Source organism: Panulirus ornatus, chromosome 2, assembly GCF_036320965.1.
Source record: "Panulirus ornatus isolate Po-2019 chromosome 2, ASM3632096v1, whole genome shotgun sequence".
Taxonomy (NCBI): Eukaryota; Metazoa; Arthropoda; class Malacostraca; order Decapoda; family Palinuridae; genus Panulirus; species Panulirus ornatus.
Genome location: NC_092225.1, coordinates 86,791,379 through 86,819,029, shown reverse-complemented (window position 1 = coordinate 86,819,029; position 27,651 = coordinate 86,791,379). Strand labels below are relative to the sequence as shown.

The 27,651-nt window shown below is 39.8% G+C and overlaps 1 protein-coding gene across 3 annotated transcripts in view; it reads left to right on the top strand.

Moving 5' to 3' along the window:
• LOC139757955 (uncharacterized) overlaps nt 1–27,651 on the top strand; it is a 751,714-nt gene that overhangs the window by 596,373 nt on the left and 127,690 nt on the right. The window contains exons 7-8 of one of the 3 annotated variants that reach the window (XM_071678921.1): nt 2,589–2,609; nt 3,558–7,585. The exons of 1 other annotated variant lie outside the window; for it this stretch is intronic. In XM_071678921.1, coding sequence (XP_071535022.1) covers nt 2,589–2,609; nt 3,558–4,240 — 704 coding nt within the window. In that variant the 3' untranslated portion in view covers nt 4,241–7,585. Of the gene's footprint in view, nt 1–2,588; nt 2,610–3,557; nt 7,586–27,651 lie in introns of those variants that run through there. One more of the 3 variants, XM_071678930.1, reaches the window with a different exon arrangement.

Below are 27,651 nucleotides of genomic sequence, written 5' to 3'. Positions count from 1 at the left end.
ATGGGGGTGGGTTGGGCCATTTCTTTCGTCTGTTTCCTTGCGCTACCTCGCAAACGCGGGAGACAGCGACAAAGCAAAAAAAAAAAAAAAATATATATATTCCAGCGTGGGGGCTGGAAATCCTCCCCTCTCGTTTTTAGTTTTCCTAATGAAGGAACAGAGGAGGAGCCCAAGTGAGGATATTCCCTGAAAGGCTCAGTCCTCTGTTCTTAACGCTACCTTGCTCACGCAGGAAATGGCGAATAGTATAAAAAAAATATATATATATATATATATATATATATATATATATATATATATATATATATATATATATATATATATATATATAAATATATATATATATATATATATATATATATATATATATATATATATATATATATATATATATATATATATATATGTATATATATATATATATATATATATATATATATATATATATATATATATATACATATATATATATATATATATATATATATATATATTAATTTTGAATTTATTATACTTTGTCACTGACTCCCACATTAGCGAGGTAGTGCAAGGAAACAGACGAAAGAATGGCTCAACCCACCCACACACACATGTATATACATACACGTCCACACATGGACATATACATACCTATACATCTCAACGTATACATATATATACACACACAGACATATACATATATATATACACATGTACATAATTCATACTGTCTGCCCTTATTCATTCCCATCGCCACCCTGCCACACATGAAATGACAACCCCCTCTCCCTGCATGTGCGCGAGGTAGTGCTAGGAAAAGACAACAAAGGCCACATATGCAGACTTGAATGGTGGTTTGCAGGCTTTTTATTTTTAGATATCTCTCACTGTTTGGTTTTACATGAATAACACTGTATTGACTTACATTCCTGTTATTAGTCTAGTGTCTTTTGGTTGTAAGGTTTTATTATTGTATTTTGTTTTGCGTCTGAAAAGACATAAGTAACTATCTAGTTTTCTATGAGGAGGTTCCCTTTTGATTTTAGATTTATGTAGTTATGTACAGTCATTGATACTCTGCATTTTGAGTGTTGCATTTGTCTGTACACCAGGGACTAGAGACTGATGTTGGGATCTAGAATTTTACTTAATGAGTCAGGCAAACAGGTTTGGTCTTGGTGTTTTTGAAAGCTGGGTAGATCTGCTAGATGAAGCAGGCAGGATGGCAGTTATGACTTAGTGAGTCAGGGAAGCTAGGTTTTAAGTCAGAAATGCTAGGTACCAAGAAAAGTGAGGAAGTTTGGGTCTTTTTGGTAATTCAGCCAAGCAAGGTCTTTTTGTAATTAGGTAGAATATGTTATAGTGCAATAGGAGGACATGGCCATCTTAGTAAGTTGCATGGTAAGGTAAGAAGACAGGAACTTCTTTGAGAATTGGACAGATTGAGTCTCCTTACCATGGCTTCCTGTAAAGGCTATGTTTTTGTGGGTTTCCCCAGACAGGCCTTCCTGGTAAGCAAGGAGAACAAGTTTACTTCTTGAATTGGGATAGCACCATCTGCTTGATGGTGGGTGGATGAGTATGTTTATCATGAATTTAATAGGTAACTTCTTTCAGTGGGATTGGAAGGCATAACTGATCCTGCAGTTAAAGGGGGAGGATGAGTTTTCCTGCTGAGTGGATTGACAGTGTGAAACAGGAAAGGCAAATCTCCCTAGTTTGTTGAGTTTGTATTGCCTTACTGAATTGGCATTGCAGTTTATGATGAATGGGATTTGTGAGATTTTCTTAATTAAAAGGGTAAAGAGGCTTTGTCGTAAGTTTACAGGGTAGGTGGAATTTACTTGAACTTGGTAGAGTGGATTTTGTCAAGATGTGGAAAGACTGATTGGCCTTTCAGATGAGTTGGACCAAAATTGTCTGTTTGGTGTGTTGGAAGGGCAGATCTTCTTGGAAAAATAAATCTGCAGGGTCTTGATGTGTCAGTAGTGTTGCATTTTCATGGCAAGTCAGTTACAACATGTGTCCTTAGTGAGATGATGAGGTTGGACCATCATGAGAGAGGAGGGCAAGTAGTGTTTTCCTTTTTTCATTTTACTTGTTTTTGTAGTTAAAAAGTGTTAGTGAATAACAAAGACCTCCTGTTGATATGATTTTCATGTTATATATCATTGTCTTACAGCTTGATTGTTACCTCTGCTTTTGTTACACAACTATCTGATGCAGGAAATTAGTGAGTAAGAATTTAATTCATAACTTGAAAAATAAACCAGGCAGCATCTCTCAGTTTATGAAAAGGTTGATGCTATATCCTAGATGGGAAAATGCAATTTCCTGAGTCCATGGTAATGGTTATTTATTCCATGACTGATGAAATTTCCTTTTTTAAAAACCGAAAGTATAATATGGTAATATAATTTGAAGACCAGAGTAGCATTAATTTGATGTAATTAACAAGTTTTCACCATTTGAAGATGGAGAATTATTTCTTTAATATTCTGCAGACATTGCTATTAATAAAACTTCATTTCTATATTGCATTGTACATTATAAGGACACAGAGACTGGAAGCTGGGTGTAATAGATGTATTTTCTTGGTCTTTTTACAGATGGGGCAGGGAGGCTCTTCGGTAAGTGACTTTCCTCATCATAGCTATTCACTTAGCGTAAAGACAGTCAGTTTAGGAGGTACATTCATTATTGTGCCAATGAAGAATTCATTTTTGATTCTTTTATCAGTTTCCTTTATCTCAGTCATAGCGCAAAAATTTACTTTGTTGGCAATGTGACATCTGCTCGAGGTATAAAAGCATGATACAAGTCTAGGGACTAGTTCATGCATGTCCCCAGATGACATTACATGGGAGGGGAGCCATCCATGCCAAACAGTCACTCTTTATAATCTGACAGTTGTAGATGTATAAGTTATTCCAATAAAGATCATGTGCAGTGTATAAATTTGCTTGAGAAGTTTAATCAGTGGAAGATGACAGACTAAAGATTATGTAGTGGATGGCATAATTACTGTATAACATGAGAGTAGAATTATACTGGAGACTGAGTGCATCTTTAGTATTAACAAGATTGAATGCACCTGATATGATTTAAATTTACAAGACTTGAATTGAGAGTATGGCTGTAGAGGCAGTTATTTCCTTGAAAACATTTTCCTTGACTTAGAATGTTCTTTTTTTCAAGATGCCATCCCTTGAAGTTTATAGAATGAGAATCATTTTATTTTTCCAGTCTTTGTACCCTCAAGTAAATGTTGATGTTTGATTTATTCTACCTACAATGCTCCATCTGTCATATTTAGGTGATTATGCTAAATTTCTAAGATCTTAAAGCACAGTATATTGTAATTTAGTACTAAATTTTAGAGCTTTCTTGAGATGCCGTCAGTTATGTTGAACTTTACTGTAGTTAACAGGTTAAGACTGAAAATCTTACTGAAGTTAGACTGCTGTTACCAAGGACTTTGGTATGGAAATTTATTGCTCAGAAGTATTTATGTTGTCTTGTCGTAAGGTCAAGGCCAAGTTTAGCTTTATCTCAGTGTTCAAATCTATTTTTTACAGCTAACGTCCGATTCCCTCATGGCCTTGAGTATAAACGAAAGAGGACTGCCTTCACTCGACACATGATCCTCGAGCTTGAGAAGGAATTTTTACTGAACCAGTATCTAACAGGGGGAAGGAAAAGGGATATAGCCCAAAGATTACGTCTCCCAGAGCAGCAGGTCAAAATTTGGTTCCAAAATAGACGACAGAAATGGAAGAAAGCCAACAAGCAGAGGAAGGATGATAATTCAAAGGAGCCCACTTCAGAAAAAAGTGTTCCATCACAGACCCAAGGTGTGCAAGCACAGATACCAGGACAACACCATCAGCACCTCTCACAACAACAGCGTTTTTCTCAGCAGCAGCCATACACTGAACAGCAGCAACCCAGTCATCAAGAACAACAGCAACAGTTCTCACAACAGACAGGCCAGCAAAGGGGAACAGGTTCAGGGGCAGGGCAACAGCATGCAGCACAGCATCAGCAAGGACAGAGCTGGCCGGGTCATTCTTCTTACTCCCACATGGGTGGAAGAATGGTGCCTCCTGCGCTTGTGCCCATCTCTGTGCCATATGCACATGGTGCTACCGAGATGAGACCACAGGCACAGAGCCCTGCTTGGTCATCCAGTCCAGGGGGTACACGAGATTCTAGCCAGTCAGGGCCACCTCGCTCATCTAGCTTTGATTCACTTCTTTAGTACACACATTTGTCTTGGTTATATTTCACCCAATTTTTAAAGTCATTGCTAATGTTGTACTGATATTATTTTTCTGAAACCCTTCCTTCTTACCCCATTATGCTCCCTCCTTTCAGGCTGGAAACTTCTTGCTAGACATGAGCAGGAGAACCCATCTTTAGAAGGGTGTTTTACCTCCTGAATGGTGAGGGAGGTAACAGTTTTATCAGGGTCTTGGTGTCTTTGTTACTGAAGACTGTTGTAAGCCTCGCAGACATGTGCCCGAATGCAATGCACAGGACTGCAAGCCCTGTGACAGAATATCTCATAATAGGTTCATTGTACCATAATCATTTGAAGTGTCTGATATTCTTAATTCAGTGAAAGCTAATTCTTGTAATAACAGTGGTTCCTCGTAGGTCCTCAACACCACAATTCTTACATTGTCCAAAACAAAGTAAATTAGGTGGCATTTTGCAATTGCCATGAGTAGCATTTTGTATAGGGGCATTTCTGCCAAAGGTGTATTGCACTGAACCTCGCAGGCCACAGATTGGCCACTTTACATCTTATGACTCATAACATCTTGGTGTTTAAAGAAAATTTATAATCATTTGAGATGAATTATGAGAAAATACTGCTGTTAACTGAATGCAGCAGTTCAACATTATGTTTTCTTACACATTTCAAAGAAAATATATTTCATGAATATTACAGTTTCTTAATTGCATGTAAATGAAATTGTTTTACATGTATCTTTTAGTACTAAACAGTAAGATTTATTAGACAAATATCAGTAAGAAACAGTAAAGAAAACAGATTATTTGTGAAAATAATGTACTGAAAATTACTTGCTTGATAATCACTCACCATCTGTTCTAAAATCTTAGAATCTGAATTAAGTGCATTATGAAAATTATCAAGAGTAAAAAAAAATCTTAATTACTCAGCATGCAGTTAAGTGGTCTGTTCTGTATTTCATTTTTAAAAGAGACTAGTTGAAAAGCACACAGAACCAGTGACATCATGTAAATGTTGTTTTCATGCTTCAGATGAATTTGTACAAACATCCATAACTGCATATCCATGAAATTTAGATATCATTAGTCAAAATTCAGGTCAACTGGGTTTAGGATATACTAAAACAAATGTTGGAGGAGTCCTCCTATTCTAAAGACTTTTAACTGTGTAATTAAGATTAATCATATTGATTAGATCATATTTTGTCGCAGATGTTTGGAACAATGGCAGGTGTAATTGACTCGATCATATATGTTAACATATTTGCAAATAATGCAAAGGCTAGTGGAAATTTAAAATTCTTTTTACAAATTCAACAACTGTAGCATATTCCAAGGTTTCATCGACTCATGAGTTAAATATGCTACTGAAAGTCAAATTATTGTACGTAAAATTTTAGATTTTGCAGAGTACTAAATGTGAATTCCTACTGTGACTGGTGGCTGTTGACAGAGGGTGTTTTACTAAAGCTTTTTGACCTTTGCCTTTTCACACAGCTTTGCATAAGCTAATTATCACTGGTTTGTGTTGGTTACGGGCCTCTGTAGAAGTGAAAACAGTTTTACCTAGTATTTACAACAGCTTGTTAACATTAAGTAGTTCTGCATGTCACTTTTTCCCCTGACATGATATTGTCCTAATACAGTAAAGCATCCTTTCAGAAACTCTTGATTTACAAACTAGTAAATTGACATTCCACCTTGGGCATGTATCCAAATACATATGAATTATATTGTTTCTCAGTGCTATATATTGCTTATCCATGAAAATTGATCCTTTGAGAATACAAAATGCCATAATATAACTTTAAAGTTACTTTGAGTTTGCTGTTGTTGTCCATGCAAGTACAGCTAAGGAAGAATAAGGGTTTTTGCAAGAAGGTTCTCTTTATGGATGGTCTTTCCCTCTGCTGTGTTTCTCTTTAGCTACATTAAATCTAGAATGACTTAGTGTTGTACTGTACATTAGACAATACAAACTTTTAAAACCATCTTATTTCATTCTTATCAAAATCAAAATCTTAAAACACTTTTTATATACCCTTTTTCAATTTCTTATGTCACGTATCTATCATAGTTACTTCACATAATACTGTATACTGCTGAATGATTTTATATCGTATAGTGCAAACAGAAATCATCTCACCAACTACTATGCTAGTTTAACTAACTTGGAGGAAGTCTTTGCTGTGATTACTTCTGCTGTCTCTCCAACCCTTGTCGTATGGATATGCATGGTGACCAAAATATTTCATATTATTTTGTCACCTTATTTTGAATGCAGGAAACAACATTTACATTGTAGGAAAAATACCTTATGTCAAGCCTATTTATTTTGTTTAAGTTTTCTCTGAATTATGCAGAATATATTCACTGATACCTTCTTACACTATGAAGAGAACAAATGGCAATACTGTATATTGGTTAGTTATCTCTTTAAGGAGACCCAACTCAGTGTTTTATCGTTTGTGGGAGACGCATACATTTTGAAGAAATGACTGTCTGCAATTTGAAATCAAACAATATGAAAGTATTATTGTCATTCATTTCATGTAATGTTCTTATTGTTACTTATATAAAACAACAACAACAGAGTATTTGACAAAGCTTGGTAAAATGCCAAGTTTCTGAAGGTGCTAGTGGTATGTCGTTGGTTACCGAGAGTGTGTGAAATTGTGAAAGTATGTGTACAGTACAATGAGTTGTTTATGCTGATCAAGTCCATGCCAGAAAAGTGGGAAATAACTATATATTGGTATTTCCATCAAGATGCTAATCCTTACATAGGTGTGAGAGGATATGGGTAATGCCCACACAAAAGTTCCTGTAGAAAATCAATACTAAATAAACATCTTTGATACTGTGCATCTTTTATTGCCTTACTAATTAGGAAATCTTAACATTTAATCTGTTTTGGTAATGTTACCAACAGAGTAGTTGTATATATTTGTTGATTTTTTTTATTTAAGAAATGCAGACTTCTTTAACCTCAAATGACTTGCAATCAAATGCACAATTGTTTTGAACCAAATAGTATTAATTAAGTTAATTCATGGGTTTTGATCAAGTGCATGCCACATTTTGTAATAAATACCCTGTAAATGTTTATAGTGTTGACATTCATGAAGTAAATCTTAGACTCTAAAAACAATATGTATAGTAGGGAGATAGTGGAATAAGTTCAATTAATTTTATATTTTTAAATTTTTAGAATATGAAATATGGAGTAATTAAATGTGTTGTAAGTTACTGAATTTTGTAACAAGAAAAATGTACCAATCTAGAATGTATCATTTTATGACTAAGTTATATAAAACGCTTTGATTTTCAAATAAAACAAGAGACTGAATAATGTATACATGTTTCTGTCCTAATATAACATTGTTAAGGTAGTGCTCTGTTGGTATGATTAATCATCTCCCTAGTAAAGAAAATCAAAGGATGAATAAGAATTTTAACCCCCTAATATTGTGCAAACTGAATGTGCAAGTAATATTAAGCAGTGAAATGAATCTGTACTAGGAAGTTATAAATGCCCCACAGTAAAATATATGTAATGTGATGAGAAATATGTATCAAGTGAAAATCATTACAGGAAAAAGCATTTTTCAGATTTTGGAGTTGAGGAAAACATCAGAAAGGGGTTCCTAATTACCATCATCCCCTGACTTGTGTCAGGGTTATGTTCCTGGAAACCGTCGCAAACTGAATTGTTTTAAGTCAGACAATTGAAACCTAATGTACAGAAACCTAGTGTACAAGGGGGTGTCTATAAGTGTCTTATCATTCAGTTCAGATGATATTTAAAGAAATCAAAAAATTTGATGAAAGCTTGTGGTGGTTGTGGAGCGATATAGGGTGGAGTAAGGGTTATTGAATGGGAGAGGGAGGGACAGTGGAGTTACCTTTGTTGCCTCCCAAATCATCTGATTCAGCAATTGTTGCACAAGTAATGCTGACAATGTTTAAAAGAAACTTACTAAAAAAAATTTTGATGTTGAAGGCTTAAGGTGCTGGTGGAGTGAAGTTGGGGTAGAGTGAGGGTTACTGGGAGGAGAGTGAAGGGCACCAGGGTTCTCTACATCACTTTCTGAAATATCTAATTCAATAAGTTGCCAAATCACAGGTATAGCAGATAATTTTTAGTGAATTCTTACCAAAAAATATGTTGATGAAGGCTTGAGGTGGTGTTGGAGTGGATGAAATGAAGAATAATGGAAAGGAGAGAAAGAGACACTAGGGTTGTATATATTACCCCTTGTACCATGATTCAATAATTCTTGCCAAATCACAGGTAATACAGATTTTACATATCCCTTCATAGCCCAAGGATATTCTGAATGGAACACCACAAGTGCTTATGTTTAAAGTTTCCCTCAGCAAACCTTCTTAGAAATAGCATCAAGTAACCTTTGGCTACCATGAACCCTGGGGTAGTCTTTTCTTCCTTGCTTATCAGTGTCTGGGCTTACATTCTCTTTCAAAGTAAGCCAGTTTTCTTAGAAATTTTGTTTAAAGATGCATGTTGAAGCAGTGGGTTTCTTGTGATTTTCAAACCTCCTTAGCACTGATAATTTCACAAACTGTACTTTTCAGAGCATCTTTTATTCAGCATTCCTGGCATACAAAGCACTTCTTTCTCTGGACACAAGCAAGGCTTACGGTCCTGATGGGATCCTTACCATGTACTGGAAGTGTGCCTCTGAACTTGCACCTGTATTTGCTTGTCTGTTGTGTATCTGTTTAAAAACCAAAACTTTTCATCCTCCTTGGAAAATGCATTGATACATCCTATTCCTAAGAAGGGTGATCGTTCTGACCCCTCTAACTATCATCCTATTGCTTTGACACCTGCCATTTCCAAAATCTTTGAAACCCTCCTCAACTCCCATATCCTTAAACACCTTGAAACTCATAGTCTTCTCTCTGATCACCAGTATGGCTTCCATAAAGTGAGATCTACTGTTGATATTCTTTCCTATCTTACTAATGTCTGGTCATCAACCCTGAAAGATTTGGGGAGTCATGTGTAGTTGCCCTTGACATATCTAAAGCTTTTGACAGGGTGTGGCATCTGGGTCTCATCTCTAAGCTCCCCTCTTTTGGCTTCCTTCCCTCACTTTGCTTCATGATATCTAGCTTCATCTCTGGCCGATCTGTGTGGTTATTGATGGATCAGCCTCCCCCTATTCTCCATCAACAGTGGTGTCCCTCAAGGTTCTGTCCTGTTTCTTACACTTTTTCTCCTTTTTTTTTTTTTCAATGATTTCCTCTCCTCCACAAATAATCCAGTGCACTCATTTGCTGATGACTCAACACTGCATTCATCCACATCCTTCAATTCTGCTCCATCTTTCACTTGATCTGCATCTCATCTTGGCACAGGTTCCTTATTAAACTCAGACTTGGACAGGACATCTCAGTGAGGTACACAAAATCTTGTTAAGTTTAATGCCTCCAAAACCCAATTTCTACCCATATCTCTATCGACAACTCCTCTTAACTCTCGTCTCTCTTTTGATGGTTCTTTAATTCCACTTGTTGAATAAATGAACATACTTGGTATTACTGTAACATTTACTCTTTCTTGGAAACCCCACATTACATGAATAGCTAAGTCTCCCTCTAAGAAACTGGCTATCCCGTTTTGACGTCAAAACGTCTTCTCTTCTAAACAGTTGCCCCATTATACAAGGGATTGATTTGTCCTTGTACAGAGTACTGCTCTCACATTTTAGGTGGTTCTAGTTCTATGCCTACATGACAGAGTTGAGTTGGAAGTGATCCAGCTTATAAACTGTCCCAAGCTAACTTCCAAAGTTGACCCAGTTGCCCTATGCCGCCATGTTGGTTCACTTTTCCTCCTCTACAGGTATTACTTTGGTTTCTTTTTCCAAGAGCTAGCTGCCTGTGTGCCCCCACCACTAGCTAGACCATGCAATAATTGGCAAGCTGCTGTGTCACATGATTATTGTGTAGCCATCGGTATCTCATGGGTGGGTTGGTTTGATACCTGCTTCTTTCCCTACACATTGAAGCTTTGAAACTCTCTACCTTCTCATGTTTTTCCCAATAACTATGATCTGGCACATTTCAAAAGACAGGTCTTTCACTTCCTTCAATATTTGTAAATACTTTCCCTTGTCTTTTCTTTTTCCGTTTCATAATTCTTTCTGTATTTCAATTAAGGCCCGGCTTTGATGTGGACTTTTATCTGTGATTGGAGCTTTAAAAAAAAATTATAATAATGAATTGGCTTCACATACTTTGGTGGTCATAATTCATGTGAAAACAGATATCACACACAAACCATGACATGCATCATGCATTTTTTTATTTTCAAGCAGACTTGCCGGTGGATGGAACATGAAGTGAAACATATTTTGCTAGTTGGGTGGATACAGTCTGAATAGTATTTTGCTGATGACATGTTAAGATTGCAGCAGCAAGTTTCTTGCCATATTCATACCTCCTAAGCACATCTAATTTCACATCAAGAGTTATTGCCTCATGCCCTGTAATTCCCTTAGCATCTTTATTAGAGATTCCTTGCAGACTACCCAAAATGGCTTCACTTACTTTGGAGGCAGTAAAAGATGAGAAGACTGGTGCCATATGCAAACCTTATGATACATCATGCATTCGTTTGTTTACAAATGGACTGCTGGTGGGTGGAATATAAACTGAAATGTATTTTGCCAGTTGGTGGGATACAAATTGAATTGTATTTTGCTGGTGAAATAACCTGACATTTTACTGTACAGGATAAGTTATGTAGTACAAGGCTTGCTTGTCACAAGTCAAGAATGCACCCAAATTCTCAAGTGTGAAATTTCTCAAGTCAAACCATCATCAGTTGGGGGATAGTATGTACACAGAGAATATCAGGGTGCTTAAGCCAATATATTGTAGAATTATCATGATGCCTTACACCTTACTCATGGTTTTCTTTGTGAACTCATTTCCCTCCATGTGGCTTGGGATCAAAGTATACCATTGCCCTCATGATTAGTCAGGCTGTTCAAGTTCAAAGTCTAAGAAAAGCTGGTCAGGAACATATTAATAGATATTCTATATGTTTAAATCATCCTAAAAAATTTCCTTTCATCAGAATTCTGGCATGGAGAGCACAAGTGCTGTAAAAAGCCATCACTTTTGCCTTACTTGTCTTAAAGTTTACAAAAACCAGCTTGCCATCTTTGAAAAGACCATAGCTGCTCCATTGTTCTTGCTGAAATTAAGGTCTCAGACATGATTACCATCGCTCACATCTTTCTTTCTTGAAATGATATTTATGTTATGTAATTGTATTATTTTATCTTAATTCCGCTGCTGGTACTGAATCATTTATCCGGATTCCAGAAAACCGAAGTTTAAGAAATCAGGATATTTTTGAAACTGGCTAGTTTTGAATGTAGGGGGCTTTGTAGATCAAACAGACCCTGCTTTAGAAGGTTATTAATTTGTACCTCTCCAGTACAATTTCGTTCTTCATTTTTCATTGTTTATTTTATATTTTGCGTATATATTAGGCCATGTTCCAGAAAACAGGAAAATCTTGAAATCCGGGTCACCTCCAGTCCTAAGCTTTCCAGATGAATAGGTCTGTTTCTGTAGTAACAGGTAGCTTAGATGTAATCTTCATTTACCCTTAAACTGCTCAATATCTTAGAAATTACCCTCAGTGAAAAAAGTCTTCCTTACAGAATATGTCCAGCCATATCAGCCCCTTAGAAAAAGTATATTTTCCTCTATGTTGGATCAGGATTTTAGGTGGATATGGGAAAGCCTGGAGTGGCAACAAGGAAGGTGTTATCATTCTGTTCACACCTAATCACATTGAACATTTTCCAGGTGTGACTTCACACTTTCCATAAGTATCATTCACATATTCTTAAGGTATCATATATATATATATATATATATATATATATATATATATATATATATATATATATATATATATATATATATCGAGGATGTAAGGCATGTGTACGTGTAGGAAGAGAGGAAAGTGATTGGTTCTCAGTGAATGTAGGTTTGCGGCAGGGGTGTGTGATGTCTCCATGGTTGTTTAATTTGTTTATGGATGGGGTTGTTAGGGAGGTAAATGCAAGAGTCTTGGAAAGAGGGGCAAGTATGAAGTCTGTTGGGGATGAGAGAGCTTGGGAAGTGAGTCAGTTGTTGTTCGCTGATGATACAGCGCTGGTGGCGGATTCATGTGAGAAACTGCAGAAGCTGGTGACGGAGTTTGGTAAAGTGTGTGGAAGAAGAAAGTTAAGAGTAAATGTGAATAAGAGCAAGGTTATTAGGTACAGTAGGGTTGAGGGTCAAGTCAATTGGGAGGTGAGTTTGAATGGTGAAAAACTGGAGGAAGTGAAGTGTTTTAGATATCTGGGAGTGGATCTGTCAGCGGATGGAACCATGGAAGCGGAAGTGGATCATAGGGTGGGGGAGGGGGCGAAAATTTTGGGAGCCTTGAAAAATGTGTGGAAGTCGAGAACATTATCCCGGAAAGCAAAAATGGGTATGTTTGAAGGAATAGTAGTTCCAACAATGTTGTATGGTTGCGAGGCGTGGGCTATGGATAGAGTTGTGCGCAGGAGGATGGATGTGCTGGAAATGAGATGTTTGAGGACAATGTGTGGTGTGAGGTGGTTTGATCGAGTAAGTAACGTAAGGGTAAGAGAGATGTGTGGAAATAAAAAGAGCGTGGTTGAGAGAGCAGAAGAGGGTGTTTTAAAATGGTTTGGGCACATGGAGAGAATGAGTGAGGAAAGATTGACCAAGAGGATATATGTGTCGGAGGTGGAGGGAACGAGGAGAAGAGGGAGACCAAATTGGAGGTGGAAAGATGGAGTGAAAAAGATTTTGTGTGATCGGGGCCTGAACATGCAGGAGGGTGAAAGGAGGGCAAGGAATAGAGTGAATTGGAGCGATGTGGTATACAGGGGTTGACGTGCTGTCAGTGGATTGAATCAAGGCATGTGAAGCGTCCGGGGTAAACCATGGAAAGCTGTGTAGGTATGTATATTTGTGTGTGTGGACGTGTGTATGTACATGTGTATGGGGGGGGTTGGGCCATTTCTTTCGTCTGTTTCCTTGCGCTACCTCGCAAACGCGGGAGACAGCGACAAAGTATAAAAAAAAAAAAAAAAAAAAAAAATATATATCTTAGAAATTACCCTCAGTGAAAAAAGTCTTCCTTACAGAATATGTCCAGCCATATCAGCCCCTTAGAAAAAGTATATTTTCCTCTATGTTGGATCAGGATTTTAGGTGGATATGGGAAAGCCTGGAGTGGCAACAAGGAAGGTGTTATCATTCTGTTCACACCTAATCACATTGAACATTTTCCAGGTGTGACTTCACACTTTCCATAAGTATCATTCACATATTCTTAAGGTATCATATATATATATATATATATATATATATATATATATATATATATATATATATATATATATATATATATATATATATATATATATTTATTTATTTATTTATTTTGCTTTGTCACTGTCTCCCACGTTTGTGAGGTAGTGCAAGGAAACAGACGAAAGAAATGGCCCAACCCACCCCCATACACAAGTATATACATACATGTCCGCACACGCAAATATACATACCTATACATCTCACTGTACACATATATATACACACACAGACACATACATATATACCCATGCACACAATTCACACTGTCTGCCTTTATTCATTCCCATCGCCACCTCGCCACACATGGAATACCATCCCCCCTCCCCCCTCATTTGTGCGAGGTAGCACTAGGAAAAGACAACAAAGGCCCCATTCGTTCACACTCAGTCTCTAGCTGTCATGCAATAATGCCCGAAACCACAGCTATCTTTCCACATCCAGGCCCCACACAACTTTCCATGGTTTACCCCAGACACTTCACATGCCCTGATTCAATCCATTGACAGCACGTCAACCCCGGTATACGACATCGATCCAATTCACTCTGTTCCTTGCCCGCCTTTCACCCTCCTGCATGTTCAAGCCCCGATCACTCAAAATCTTTTTCACTCCATCTTTCCACCTCCAATTTGGTCTCCTACTTCTCCTCGTTCCCTCCACCTCCGACACATATATCCTCTCTTGGTCAATCTTTCCTCACTCATTCTCTCCATGTGCCCAAACCATTTCAAAACACCCTCTTCTGCTCTCTCAACCACGCTCTTTTTATTTCCACACATCTCTCTTACCCTTACATTACTTACTCGATCAAACCACCTCACACCACACATTGTCCTCAAACATCTCATTACCAGCACATCCACCCTCCTGCACACAACTCTATCCATAGCCCACGCCTCGCAACCATACAACATTGTTGGAACCGCTATTTCTTCAAACATACCCATTTTTGCTGTCCGAGATAATGTTCTCGACTTCAACACATTCTTCAAGGCTCCCAGGATTTTCGCCCCCTCCCCCACCCTATGATTCACTTCCGCTTCCATGGTTCCATCCGCTGCCAGATCCACTCCCAGATATCTAAAACACTTTACTTCCTCCAGTTTTTCTCCATTCAAACTTACCTCCCAATTGACTTGACCCTCAACCCTACTGTACCTAATAACCTTGCTCTTATTCACATTTACTCTTAACTTTCTTCTTTCACACACTTTACCAAACTCAGTCACCAGCTTCTGCAGTTTCTCACATGAATCAGCCACCAGCGCTGTACCATCAGCGAACAACAACTGACTCACTTCCCAAGCTCTCTCATCCACAACAGACTTCATACTTGCCCCTTTTTCCAAAACTCTTGCATTCACCTCCCTAACAACCCCATCCATAAACAAATTAAACAACCATGGAGACATCACACACCCCTGCCACAAACCTACATTCACTGAGAACCAATCACTTTCCTCTCTTCCTACACATACACATGCCTTACATCCTCGATAAAAACTTTTCACTGCTTCTAACAACTTTCCTCCCACACCATATATTCTTAATACCTTCCACAGAGCATCTCTATCAACTCTATCATATGCCTTCTCCAGATCCATAAATGCTACATACAAATCCATTTGCTTTTCTAAGTATTTCTCACACACATTCTTCAAAGCAAACACCTGATCCACACATTCTCTACCACTTCTGAAACCACACTGCTCTTCCCCAATCTGATGCTTTGTACATGCCTTCACCCTCTGAATCAATACCCTCCCATATAATTTACCAGGAATACTCAAAAAACTTATACCTCTGTAATTTGAGCCCTCACTCTTATCCCCTTTGCCTTTGTACAATGGCACTATGCACGCATTCCGCCAATCCTCAGGCACCTCACCATGAGTCATACATACATTAAATAACCTTACCAACCAGTCAACAATACAGTCGCCCCCTTTTTTAATAGATTCCACTTCAATACCATCCAAACCTGCTGCCTTGCCAGTTTTCATCATCCGCAAAGCTTCTCTTCTCTGTTTACCAAATTATTTTCCCTAACTCTCTCATATATATATATATATATATATATATATATATATATATATATATATATATATGTGATTGGGAATACCTGGTTTCAAAAGCGAGATATACATAAGTATACGTATGTAAGTAGGAGAGATGGCCAGAGAGCGTTATTGGAATACGTGTTAATTGACAGGCGCGCGAAAGAGAGACTCTTGGATGTTAATGTGCTGAGAGGTGCAACTGGAGGGATGTCTGATCATTATCTTGTGGAGGCTAAGGTGAAGATTTGTATGGGTTTTCAGAAAAGAAGAGTGAATGTTGGGGTGAAGAGGGTGGTGAGAGTAAGTGAGCTTGGGAAGGAGACTTGTGTGAGGAAGTACCAGGAGAGACTGAGTACAAAATGGAAAAAGGTGAGAACAATGGAAGTAATGGGAGTGGGGGAGGAATGGGATGTATTTAGGGAATCAGTGATGGATTGCGCAAAAGATGCTTGTGGCATGAGAAGAGTGGGAGGTGGGTTGATTAGAAAGGGTATTGAGTGGTGGGATGAAGAAGTAAGATTATTAGTGAAAGAGAAGAGAGAGGCATTTGGATGATTTTTGCAGGGAAAAAATGCAATTGAGTGGGAGATGTATAAAAGAAAGAGACAGGAGGTCAAGAGAAAGGTGCAAGAGGTGAAAAAGAGGGCAAATGAGAGTTGGGGTGAGAGAGTATCATTAAATTTTAGGGAGAATAAAAAGATGTTCTGGAAGGAGGTAAATAAAGTGCTTAAGACAAGGGAGCAAATGGGAACTTCAGTGAAGGGCACAAATGGGGAGGTGATAAGTAGTGGTGATGTGAGAAGGAGATGGAGTGAGTATTTTGAAGGTTTGTTGAATGTTTTTGATGATAGAGTGGCAGTTATAGGGTGTCTTGGTCGAAGTGGTGTGCAAAGGGAGAGGGTTAGGGAAAATGATTTGGTAAACAGAGGAGGTAGTAAAAGCTTTGCGGAAGATGAAAGCTGGCAAGGCAGCAGGTTTGGATGGTATTGCAGTGGAATTTATTAAAAAAGGGGGTGACTGTATTGTTGACTGGTTGGTAAGGTTATTTAATGTATTTATGACTCATGGTGAGGTGCCTGAGGATTGGCGGAATGTGTGCATAGTGCCATTGTACAAAGGCAAAGGGAATAAGAGTGAGTGCTCAAATTACAGAGGTATAAGTTTGTTGAGTATTCCTGGTAAATTATATGGGAGGGTATTGATTGAGAGGGTGAAGGCATGTACAGAGCATCAGATTCGGGAAGAGCAGTGTGGTTTCAGAAGTGGTAGAGGATGTGTGGATCAGGTGTTTGCTTTGAAGAATGTATGTGAGAAATACTTAGAAAAGCAAATGGATTTGTATGTAGCATTTATGGATCTGGAGAAGGCATATGATAGAGTTGATAGAGATGCTCTGTGGAAGGTATTAAGAATATATGGTGTGGGAGGCAAGTTGTTAGAATCAGTGAAAAGTTTTTATCAAGGATGTAAGGCATGTGTACGTGTAGGAAGAGAGGAAAGTGATTGGTTCTCAGTGAATGTAGGTTTGCGGCAGGGGTGTGTGATGTCTCTATGGTTGTTTAATTTGTTTATGGATGGGGTTGTTAGGGAGGTGAATGCAAGAGTTTTGGAAAGAGGGGCAAGTATGATGTCTGTTGTGGATGAGAGAGCTTGGGAAGTGAGTCAGTTTGTTGTTCGCTGATGATACAGCGCTGGTGGCTGATTCATGTGAGAAACTGCAGAAGCTGGTGACTGAGTTTGGTAAAGTGTGTGAAAGAAGAAAGAGTAAATGTGAATAAGAGCAAGGTTATTAGGTACAGTAGGGTTGAGGGTCAAGTCAGTTGGGAGGTTAGTTTGAATGGAGAAAAACTGGAGGAAGTAAAGTGTTTTAGGTATCTGGGAGTGGATCTGGCAGCGGATGGAACCATGGAAGCGGAAGTGAATCATAGGGTGGGGGAGGGGGCGAAAATCCTGGGAGCCTTGAAGAATGTGTGGAAGTCGAGAATATTATCTCGGAAAGCAAAAATGGGTATGTTTGAAGGAATAGTGGTTCAACAATGTTGTATGGTTGCGAGGGGTGGGCTATGGATAGAGTTGTGCGCAGGAGGATGGATGTGCTGGAAATGAGATGTTTGAGGACAATGTGCGGTGTGAGGTGGTTTGATCGAGTAAGTAATGTAAGGGTAAGAGAGATGTGTGCAAATAAAAAGAGCGTGGTTGAGAGAGCAGAAGAGGGTGTTTTGAAATGGTTTGGGCAAATGGAGAGAATGAGTAAGGAAAGATTGACCAAGAGGATATATGTGTCGGAGGTGGAGGGAACGAGGAGAAGAGGGAGACCAAATTGGAGGTGGAAAGATGGAGTGAAAAAGATTTTGTGTGATCGGGGCCTGAACATGCAGGAGGGTGAAAGGAGGGCAAGGAATAGAGTGAATTGGATCGATGTGGTATACCAGGGTTGACGTGCTGTCAATGGATTGAATCAGGGCATGTGAAGCGTCTGGGGTAAACCATGGAAAGCTGTGTAGGTATGTATATTTGCGTGTGTGGACGTATGTATATACATGTGTATGGGGGTGGGTTGGGCCATTTCTTTAGTCTGTTTCCTTGCGCTACCTCGCAAACGCGGGAGACAGCGACAAAGCAAAAAAAAAATATATATTTTTTTTTTTCAAACTATTCGCCATTTCCCGCATTAGCGAGGTAGCGTTAAGAACAGAGAACTGGGCCACTGAGGGAATATCCTCACCTGGCCCCCTTCTCTGTTCCTTCTTTTGGAAAATTAAAAAATAATTGAGAGGGGAGGATTTCCAGCCCCCCGCTCCCTTTCCTTTTAGTCGCATTCTACGACACACAGGGAATACGTGGGAAAATATTCTTTCTCCCCTATCCCCAGGGATAATATATATATATATATATATATATATATATATATATATATATATATATATATATGATGGTACCATGGTTGTTTAATTTATTTATGGATGGGGTTGTTAGGGAGGTGAATGGAAGAGTTTTAGAGAGAGGGGTAAACATGCAGTCTGTTGTGGATGAGAGGTCTTGGGAAGTGAGTCAGTTGTTGTTCGCCGATGATACAAGGCTGGTGGCTGATTTGGGTGAGAAACTGCAGAAGCTGGTGACTTGAGTTTGGTAAAGTGTGTGAAAGAAGAAAGCTGAGAGTAAATGTGAATAAGAGCAAGGTTATTAGGTAAAGTAGGTTTGAGGGACAAGTCAATTGGGAGGTAAGTTTGAATGAAGAATAACTGGAGGAAGTGAAGTGTTTTAGATATCTGGGAGTGGATTTGGCAGCAGATGGAACCATGGAAGTGGAAGTGAGTCACAGGGTGGGGGAGGGAGGCGAAAGTTGTGGGAGTGTTGAAGAATATGTGGAAGGTGAGAACATTATCTTGGAGGGCAAAGGGTATGATTGAAGGAATAGTGGTAACAACAATGTTATATGGTTGCGAGGCGTGAGCTATAGATAGAGTTATGCAGAGGAGGGTGGATGTGTTGGAAATGAGATGTTTGAGTACAATATGTGGTGTGAGGTGGTTTGATTAAGTTATGAAAGGGTAAGAGAGAAGTGTGGTAATAAAAAGATTGTGGTTGAGAGAGCAGAAGAGGATTTTTTGAAATGGTTTAGTCACATAGAGAGAATGAGTGAGGAAAGATTGACAAAGAGTATATTTGTGTCGGAGGTGGAGGGAACGAGAAGTGGGAGACCAAATTGGAGGTGGAAGGATGGAGTGGAAAAGATTTTAAGCGATTGGGGCCTGAACATGTAGGAGGGCGAAAGGCGTGCAAGGAAGAGAGTGAACTGGAACGATGTGGTACACCGGGGTTGACGTGCTGTCAATGGATTGAACCAGGGCATGTGAAGCGTCTTGGGTGAACCATGGAAAGTTTTCTGGGGCCTGGATGTGGAAAGGGAGCTGTGGTTCTGGTGCATTATACATGACAGCTAGAGACTGAGTGTGAACGAATGTGGCTTTTGTTGTCTTTTTCTAGCACTACCTCATGCATATGCGGGGGGAGGGGGGGTTGTCATATCATGTGTGGCGGGGTGGTGACGGGAATGAATGAAGGCAGCAAGTATGAATTATGTACATGTGTATATATTTATATGTCCGTATATGTATATGTATGTATACGTTGAAATGTATAGGTATATATATGTACGTGTGTGGACGTGTATGTATATGCAGGTGTATGTGGGTGGGTTGGGGCATTCTTTCGTCTGTTTCCTAGCGCTACCTCGCTAACGCTAAAGACAGCGACAAAGTATAATAGATAAATAAATGAATATATATATATATATATATATATATATATATATATATTTTTTATTTTTTTTATTTTTTTTTTTTTACTTTGTCGCTGTCTCCCGCTTTGCGAGGTAGCGCAAGGAAACAGACGAAAGAAATGGCCCCCCCCCCCATACACATGTACATACAACGTCCACACACGCAAATATACATACCTACACAGCTTTCCATGGTTTACCCCAGACGCTTCACATGCCTTGCTTCAATCCACTGACAGCACGTCAACCCCTGGGATACCACATGACTCCAATTCACTCTATTTCTTGCCCTCCTTTCACCCTCCTGCATGTTCAGGCCCCGATCACACAAAATCTTTTTCACTCCATCTTTCCACCTCCAATATATATATATATATATATATGTATGGTTTGGGAATGTCTTGGGAGTAAAGTCAGGGGTTAGTGAGAGGACAAGGGCAAGGGAAGAAGTAGCACTACTCCTGAAACAGGAGTGGTGGGAGTATGTGATAGAGTGTAAGAAAGTAATTCTAGATTGATATGGATAAAAATGCATCCTGGGCATGAGAAGAAAGATCTGAGAGTTGTTTTGGGATGCAGTGAGTGAGTGTGTCAGTAGTTTGATTTTTTGCACGAGACCAGGTTATAGTGATGGGTGATTTGAATGCAAAGGTGAGTAATGTCGCAGTGAGAGGGAATAATTGGTGTACATGGGGTGTTCAGTGTGTAAATGGAAATGGTGAAGAGCTTGTAGATTTATGTGCTGAAAAAGGACTGGTGATTGGGAATACCTGGTTTAAAAAAAAAAAGAGATAATGTAAGTATGAGAGATGGCCAGAGAACGTTATTGGATTATGTGTTAAGTGATAGGCACGGAAGAGAGACTTTTGGATGTTGATGTACTGAGAGGTGCAACTGGAGGGATGTCTGATCATTATCTTGTGGAGGCGAAAGTGAAGATTTGTAGAGGTTTTCAGGAAAAGAAGAATGTTGGGGTGAAGAGAGTGGTGAGAGTAAGTGAGCTTGGGAAGGAGACTTGTGTGAGAAAGTACCAGGAGAGACTGAGTACAGAATGGAAAAAGGTGAGAACAAAGGATGTAAGGGGAATGGGCCGAGGAATGGATTTTTTAGGGAAGCAATGATGGCTTGCATAAAAGATGCTTGTGGCATGAGAGCGGGGGGGGGTGGGGAGATTAGAAAGGGTAAGTGAGTGGTGGGATGAAGAAGTAATATATTAGTGAAAGAGAAGAAGAGAAAGGCATTTGGACAATTTTTGCAGGGAAATAATGCAAATGACTGGGAGATGCATAAAAGAAAGAGGAGGAGGTCAAGAGAAAGGTGCATAAGGTGAGAAAGAGGGCAAATGAGAGTTGGAGGTGAGAGTATCATTAAATTTTTAGGGAGAATAAAAAAGATGTTTTGGAAGGAGGTAAATAATGTGTGCAAGAGAAAGGACAAATGGGAACATCAGTGAAGGGGGCAAATGGGGAGGTGATAACAAGTAGTGGTGATGTGAGAAGGAGATGGAGTGAGCATTTTGAAGGTTTGTAGAATGTGTTTGATGATAGAGTGGCAGATATAGGGTGTTTTGGTTGAGGTGGTGTGTGCAAAGAGAGAGAGGGTTGGGAGAATGATTTGGTAAACAGAGAAGACATAGTAAAAGCTTTGCGGAAGATGAAAGCCGGCAAGGCAGCGGGTTTGGATGGTATTGCAAGTGGAATTTATGAAAAAAGGGGGTGACTGTACTGTTGACTAGTTGGTAAGGTTATTTGATGTATGTATGACTCATGGTGAAGTGCCTGAGGATTGTGGAATGCTTGCATTAGTGCATTGTACAAAGGCAAAGGGGATAAAAGTGAGTGCTCAAATTACAGAGGTATAAGTTTGATGAGTATTCCTGGGAAATTATATGGGAGGGTATTGATTGAGAGGGTGAAGGCATGTACAGAGCATAAGATTGGGGAAGAGTAGTGTGGTTTCAGAAGTGGGAGAGGATGTGTGGATCAGGTGTTTGCTTTGAAGAATGTATGTGAAAAGTACTTAGAAAAGCAAATTGAATTTGTATGTAGCATTTATGGATCTGGAGAAGGCATTATGATAGAGTTGCTTGAGATGCTTGTGGAAGGTATTAAGAATATATGGTGTGGGAGGCAAGTTGTTAGAAGCAGTGAAAAGTTTTTTATCGAGGATGTAAGGCATGTGAACATGTAGGAAGAGAGGAAAGTGATTGGTTCTCAGTGAATGTTCGTTTGCGGCAGGGTGTGCGTGATGTCTCCATGGTTGTTTAATTTGTTTATGGATGGGGTGTTAGGGAGGTGAATGCAAGAGTTTTGGAAAGAGGGGCAAGTATGTAGTCTGTTGTGGATGAGAGAGCTTGGGAAGTGAGTCAGTTGTTGTTCGCTGATGATGCAGCGCTGGTGACTGATTCGGAGAGAAACTGCAGAAGCTGGTGACTGAATTTGGTAAAGTGTGTGAAAGAAGAAAGCTGAGAGTAAATGTGAATAAGAGCAAGGTTTTTAGGTACAATAGTGTTAAGGGATAAGTCAATTTGGAGGTAACTTTGAATGAAGAATAACTGGAGGAAGTGAAGTGTTTTAGATATCTGGGAGTGGATTTGGCAGCAGATGGAACCATGGAAGTGGAAGTGAGTCACAGGGTGGGGGAGGGAGGCGAAAGTTGTGGGAGTGTTGAAGAATATGTGGAAGGTGAGAACATTATCTTGGAGGGCAAAGGGTATGATTGAAGGAATAGTGGTAACAACAATGTTATATGGTTGCGAGGCGTGAGCTATAGATAGAGTTATGCAGAGGAGGGTGGATGTGTTGGAAATGAGATGTTTGAGTACAATATGTGGTGTGAGGTGGTTTGATTAAGTTATGAAAGGGTAAGAGAGAAGTGTGGTAATAAAAAGATTGTGGTTGAGAGAGCAGAAGAGGATTTTTTGAAATGGTTTAGTCACATAGAGAGAATGAGTGAGGAAAGATTGACAAAGAGTATATTTGTGTCGGAGGTGGAGGGAACGAGAAGTGGGAGACCAAATTGGAGGTGGAAGGATGGAGTGGAAAAGATTTTAAGCGATTGGGGCCTGAACATGTAGGAGGGCGAAAGGCGTGCAAGGAAGAGAGTGAACTGGAACGATGTGGTACACCGGGGTTGACGTGCTGTCAATGGATTGAACCAGGGCATGTGAAGCGTCTTGGGTGAACCATGGAAAGTTTTCTGGGGCCTGGATGTGGAAAGGGAGCTGTGGTTCTGGTGCATTATACATGACAGCTAGAGACTGAGTGTGAACGAATGTGGCTTTTGTTGTCTTTTTCTAGCACTACCTCATGCATATGCGGGGGGAGGGGGGGTTGTCATATCATGTGTGGCGGGGTGGTGACGGGAATGAATGAAGGCAGCAAGTATGAATTATGTACATGTGTATATATTTATATGTCCGTATATGTATATGTATGTATACGTTGAAATGTATAGGTATATATATGTACGTGTGTGGACGTGTATGTATATGCAGGTGTATGTGGGTGGGTTGGGGCATTCTTTCGTCTGTTTCCTAGCGCTACCTCGCTAACGCTAAAGACAGCGACAAAGTATAATAGATAAATAAATGAATATATATATATATATATATATATATATATATATATTTTTTTTTTTTTTTTTTTTTTTTTTATACTTTGTCGCTGTCTCCCGCGTTTGCGAGGTAGCGCAAGGAAACAGACGAAAGAAATGGCCCCCCCCCCCATACACATGTACATACACACGTCCACACACGCAAATATACATACCTACACAGCTTTCCATGGTTTACCCCAGACGCTTCACATGCCTTGCTTCAATCCACTGACAGCACGTCAACCCCTGTATACCACATGACTCCAATTCACTCTATTTCTTGCCCTCCTTTCACCCTCCTGCATGTTCAGGCCCCGATCACACAAAATCTTTTTCACTCCATCTTTCCACCTCCAATTTGGTCTCCCTCTTCTCCTCGTTCCCTCCACCTCCGACACATATATCCTCTTGGTCAATCTCTCCTCACTCATTCTCTCCATGTGCCCAAACCATTTCAAAACACCCTCTTCTGCTCTCTCAACCACGCTCTTTTTATTTCCACACATCTCTCTTACCCTTACGTTACTTACTCGCTCAAACCACCTCACACCACACATTGTCCTCAAACATCTCATTTCCAGCACATCCATCCTCCTGCGCACATCTCTATCCATAGCCCACGCCTCGCAACCATACAGCATTGTTGGTACCACTATTCCCTCAAACATACCCATTTTTGCTTTCCGAGATAATGTTCTCGACTTCCACACATTTTTCAAGGCTCCCAAAATTTTCGCCCCCTCCCCCACCCTATGATCCACTTCCGCTTCCATGGTTCCATCCGCTGACAGATCCACTCCCAGATATCTAAAACACTTCACTTCCTCCAGTTTTTCTCCATTCAAACTCACCTCCCAATTGACTTGACCCTCACCCCTACTGTACCTAATAACCTTGCTCTTATTCACATTTACTCTCAACTTTCTTCTTCCACACACTTTACCAAACTCAGTCACCAGCTTCTGCAGTTTCTCACATGAATCAGCCACCAGCGCTGTATCATCAGCGAACAACAATTGACTCACTTCCCAAGCTCTCTCATCCCCAACAGACTTCATACTTGCCCCTCTTTCCAGGACTCTTGCATTTACCTCCTTTACAACCCCATCCATAAACAAATTAAACAACCATGGAGACATCACACACCCCTGCCGCAAACCTACATTCACTGAGAACCAATCACTTTCCTCTCTTCCTACACGTACACATGCCTTACATCCTCGATAAAAACTTTTCACTGCTTCTAACAACTTGCCTCCCACACCATATATTCTTAATACCTTCCACAGAGCATCTCTATCAACTCTATCATATGCCTTCTCCAGATCCATAAATGCTACATACAAATCCCTTTGCTTTTCTAAGTATTTCTCACATACATTCTTCAAAGCAAACACCTGATCCACACATCCTCTACCACTTCTGAAACCGCACTGCTCTTCCCCAATCTGATGCTCTGTACATGCCTTCACCCTCTCAATCAATACCCTCCCATATAATTTACCAGGAATACTCAACAAACTTATACCTCTGTAATTTGAGCACTCACTCTTATCCCCTTTGCCTTTGTACAATGGCACTATGCACGCATTCCGCCAATCCTCAGGCACCTCACCATGAGTCATACATACATTAAATAACCTTACCAACCAGTCAACAATACAGTCACCCCCTTTCTTAATAAATTCCACTGCAATACCATCCAAACCTGCTGCCTTGCCGGCTTTCATCTTCCGCAAAGCTTTTACTACCTCTTCTCTGTTTACCAAATCATTTTCCCTAACCCTCTCACTTTGCACACCACCTCGACCAAAACACCCTATATCTGCCACTCTGTCATCAGACACATTCAACAAACCTTCAAAATACTCATTCCATCTCCTTCTCACATCACCGCTACTTGTTATCACCTCCCCATTTACGCCCTTCACTGAAGTTCCCATTTGCTCCCTTGTCTTACGCACCCTATTTACCTCCTTCCAGAACATCTTTTTATTCTCCCTAAAATTTACTGATAGTCTCTCACCCCAACTCTCATTTGCCCTTTTTTTCACCTCTTGCACCTTTCTCTTGACCTCCTGTCTCTTTCTTTTATACTTCTCCCACTCAATTGCATTTTTTCCCTGCAAAAATCGTCCAAATGCCTCTCTCTTCTCTTTCACTAATACTCTTACTTCTTCATCCCACCACACACTACCCTTTCTAAACAGCCCACCTCCCACTCTTCTCATGCCACAAGCATCTTTTGCGCAATCCATCACTGATTCCCTAAATACATCCCATTCCTCCCCGACTCCCCTTACTTCCATTGTTCTCACCTTTTTCCATTCTGTACACAGTCTCTCCTGGTACTTCCCCACACAGGTCTCCTTCCCAAGCTCACTTACTCTCACCACCTTCTTCACCCCAACATTCACTCCTCTTTTCTGAAAACCCATACTAATCTTCACCTTAGCCTCCACAAGATAATGATCAGACATCCCTCCAGTTGCACCTCTCAGCACATTAACATCCAAAAGTCTCTCTTTCGCACGCCTGTCAATTAACACGTAATCCAATAACGCTCTCTGGCCATCTCTCCTACTTACATAAGTATACTTATGTATATCTCGCTTTTTAAACCAGGCATTCCCAATCATCAGTCCTTTTTCAGCACATAAATCTACAAGCTCTTCACCATTTCCATTTACAACACTGAACACCCCATGCATACCAATTATTCCCTCAACTGCCACATTACTCACCTTTGCATTCAAATCACCCATCACTATAACCCGGTCTCGTGCATCAAAACCGCTAACACACTCATTTAGCTGCTCCCAAAACACTTGCCTCTCATGATCTTTCTTCTCATGCCCAGGTGCATATGCACCAATAATCACCCACCTCTCTCCATCAACTTTCAATTTTACCCATATTAATCGAGAATTTACTTTCTTACATTCTATCACATACTCCCACAACTCCTGTTTCAGGAGTATTGCTACTCCTTCCCTTGCTCTTGTCCTCTCACTAACCCCTGACTTCACTCCCCAGACATTTCCAAACCACTCTTCCCCTTTACCCTTGAGCTTCGTTTCACTCAGAGCCAAAACATCCAGGTTCCTTTCCTCAAACATACTACCTATCTCTCCTTTTTTCACATCTTGGTTACATCCACACACATTTAGGCACCCCACTCTGAGCCTTCGAGGAGGATGATCACTCCCCGCGTGACTCCTTCTTCTGTTTCCCATTTTAGAAAGTTAATACAAGGAGGGGAGGATATATATATATATATATATTTTTTTTTGCTTTGTTGCTGTCTCCCGCATTTGCGAGGTAGCGCAAGGAAACAGATGAAAGAAATGGCCCAACCCACCCCCATACACATGTATATACATACGTCCACACACGCAAATATACATACCTCCACAGCTTTCCATGGTTTACCCCAGACGCTTCACATGCCTTGATTCAATCCACTGACAGCACGTCAACCCCGGTATACCACATCGCTCCAATTCACTCTATTCCTTGCCCTCCTTTCACCCTCCTGCATGTTCAGGCCCCAATCACACAAAATCTTTTTCACTCCATCTTTCCACCTCCAATATATATATATATATATATATGTATGGTTTGGGAATGTCTTGGGAGTAAAGTCAGGGGTTAGTGAGAGGACAAGGGCAAGGGAAGAAGTAGCACTACTCCTGAAACAGGAGTGGTGGGAGTATGTGATAGAGTGTAAGAAAGTAAATTCTAGATTGATATGGATAAAAATGCACCTGGGCATGAGAAGAAAGATCATGAGAGTGTTTTGGGAGCAGCTGAGTGAGTGTGTCAGTAGTTTTGATGCACGAGACCAGGTTATAGTGATGGGTGATTTGAATGCAAAGGTGAGTAATGTCGCAGTGAGAGGGAATAATTGGTGTACATGGGGTGTTCAGTGGTGTAAATGGAAATGGTGAAGAGCTTGTAGATTTATGTGCTGAAAAAGGACTGGTGATTGGGAATACCTGGTTTAAAAAAAAAAGAGATAATGTAAGTATG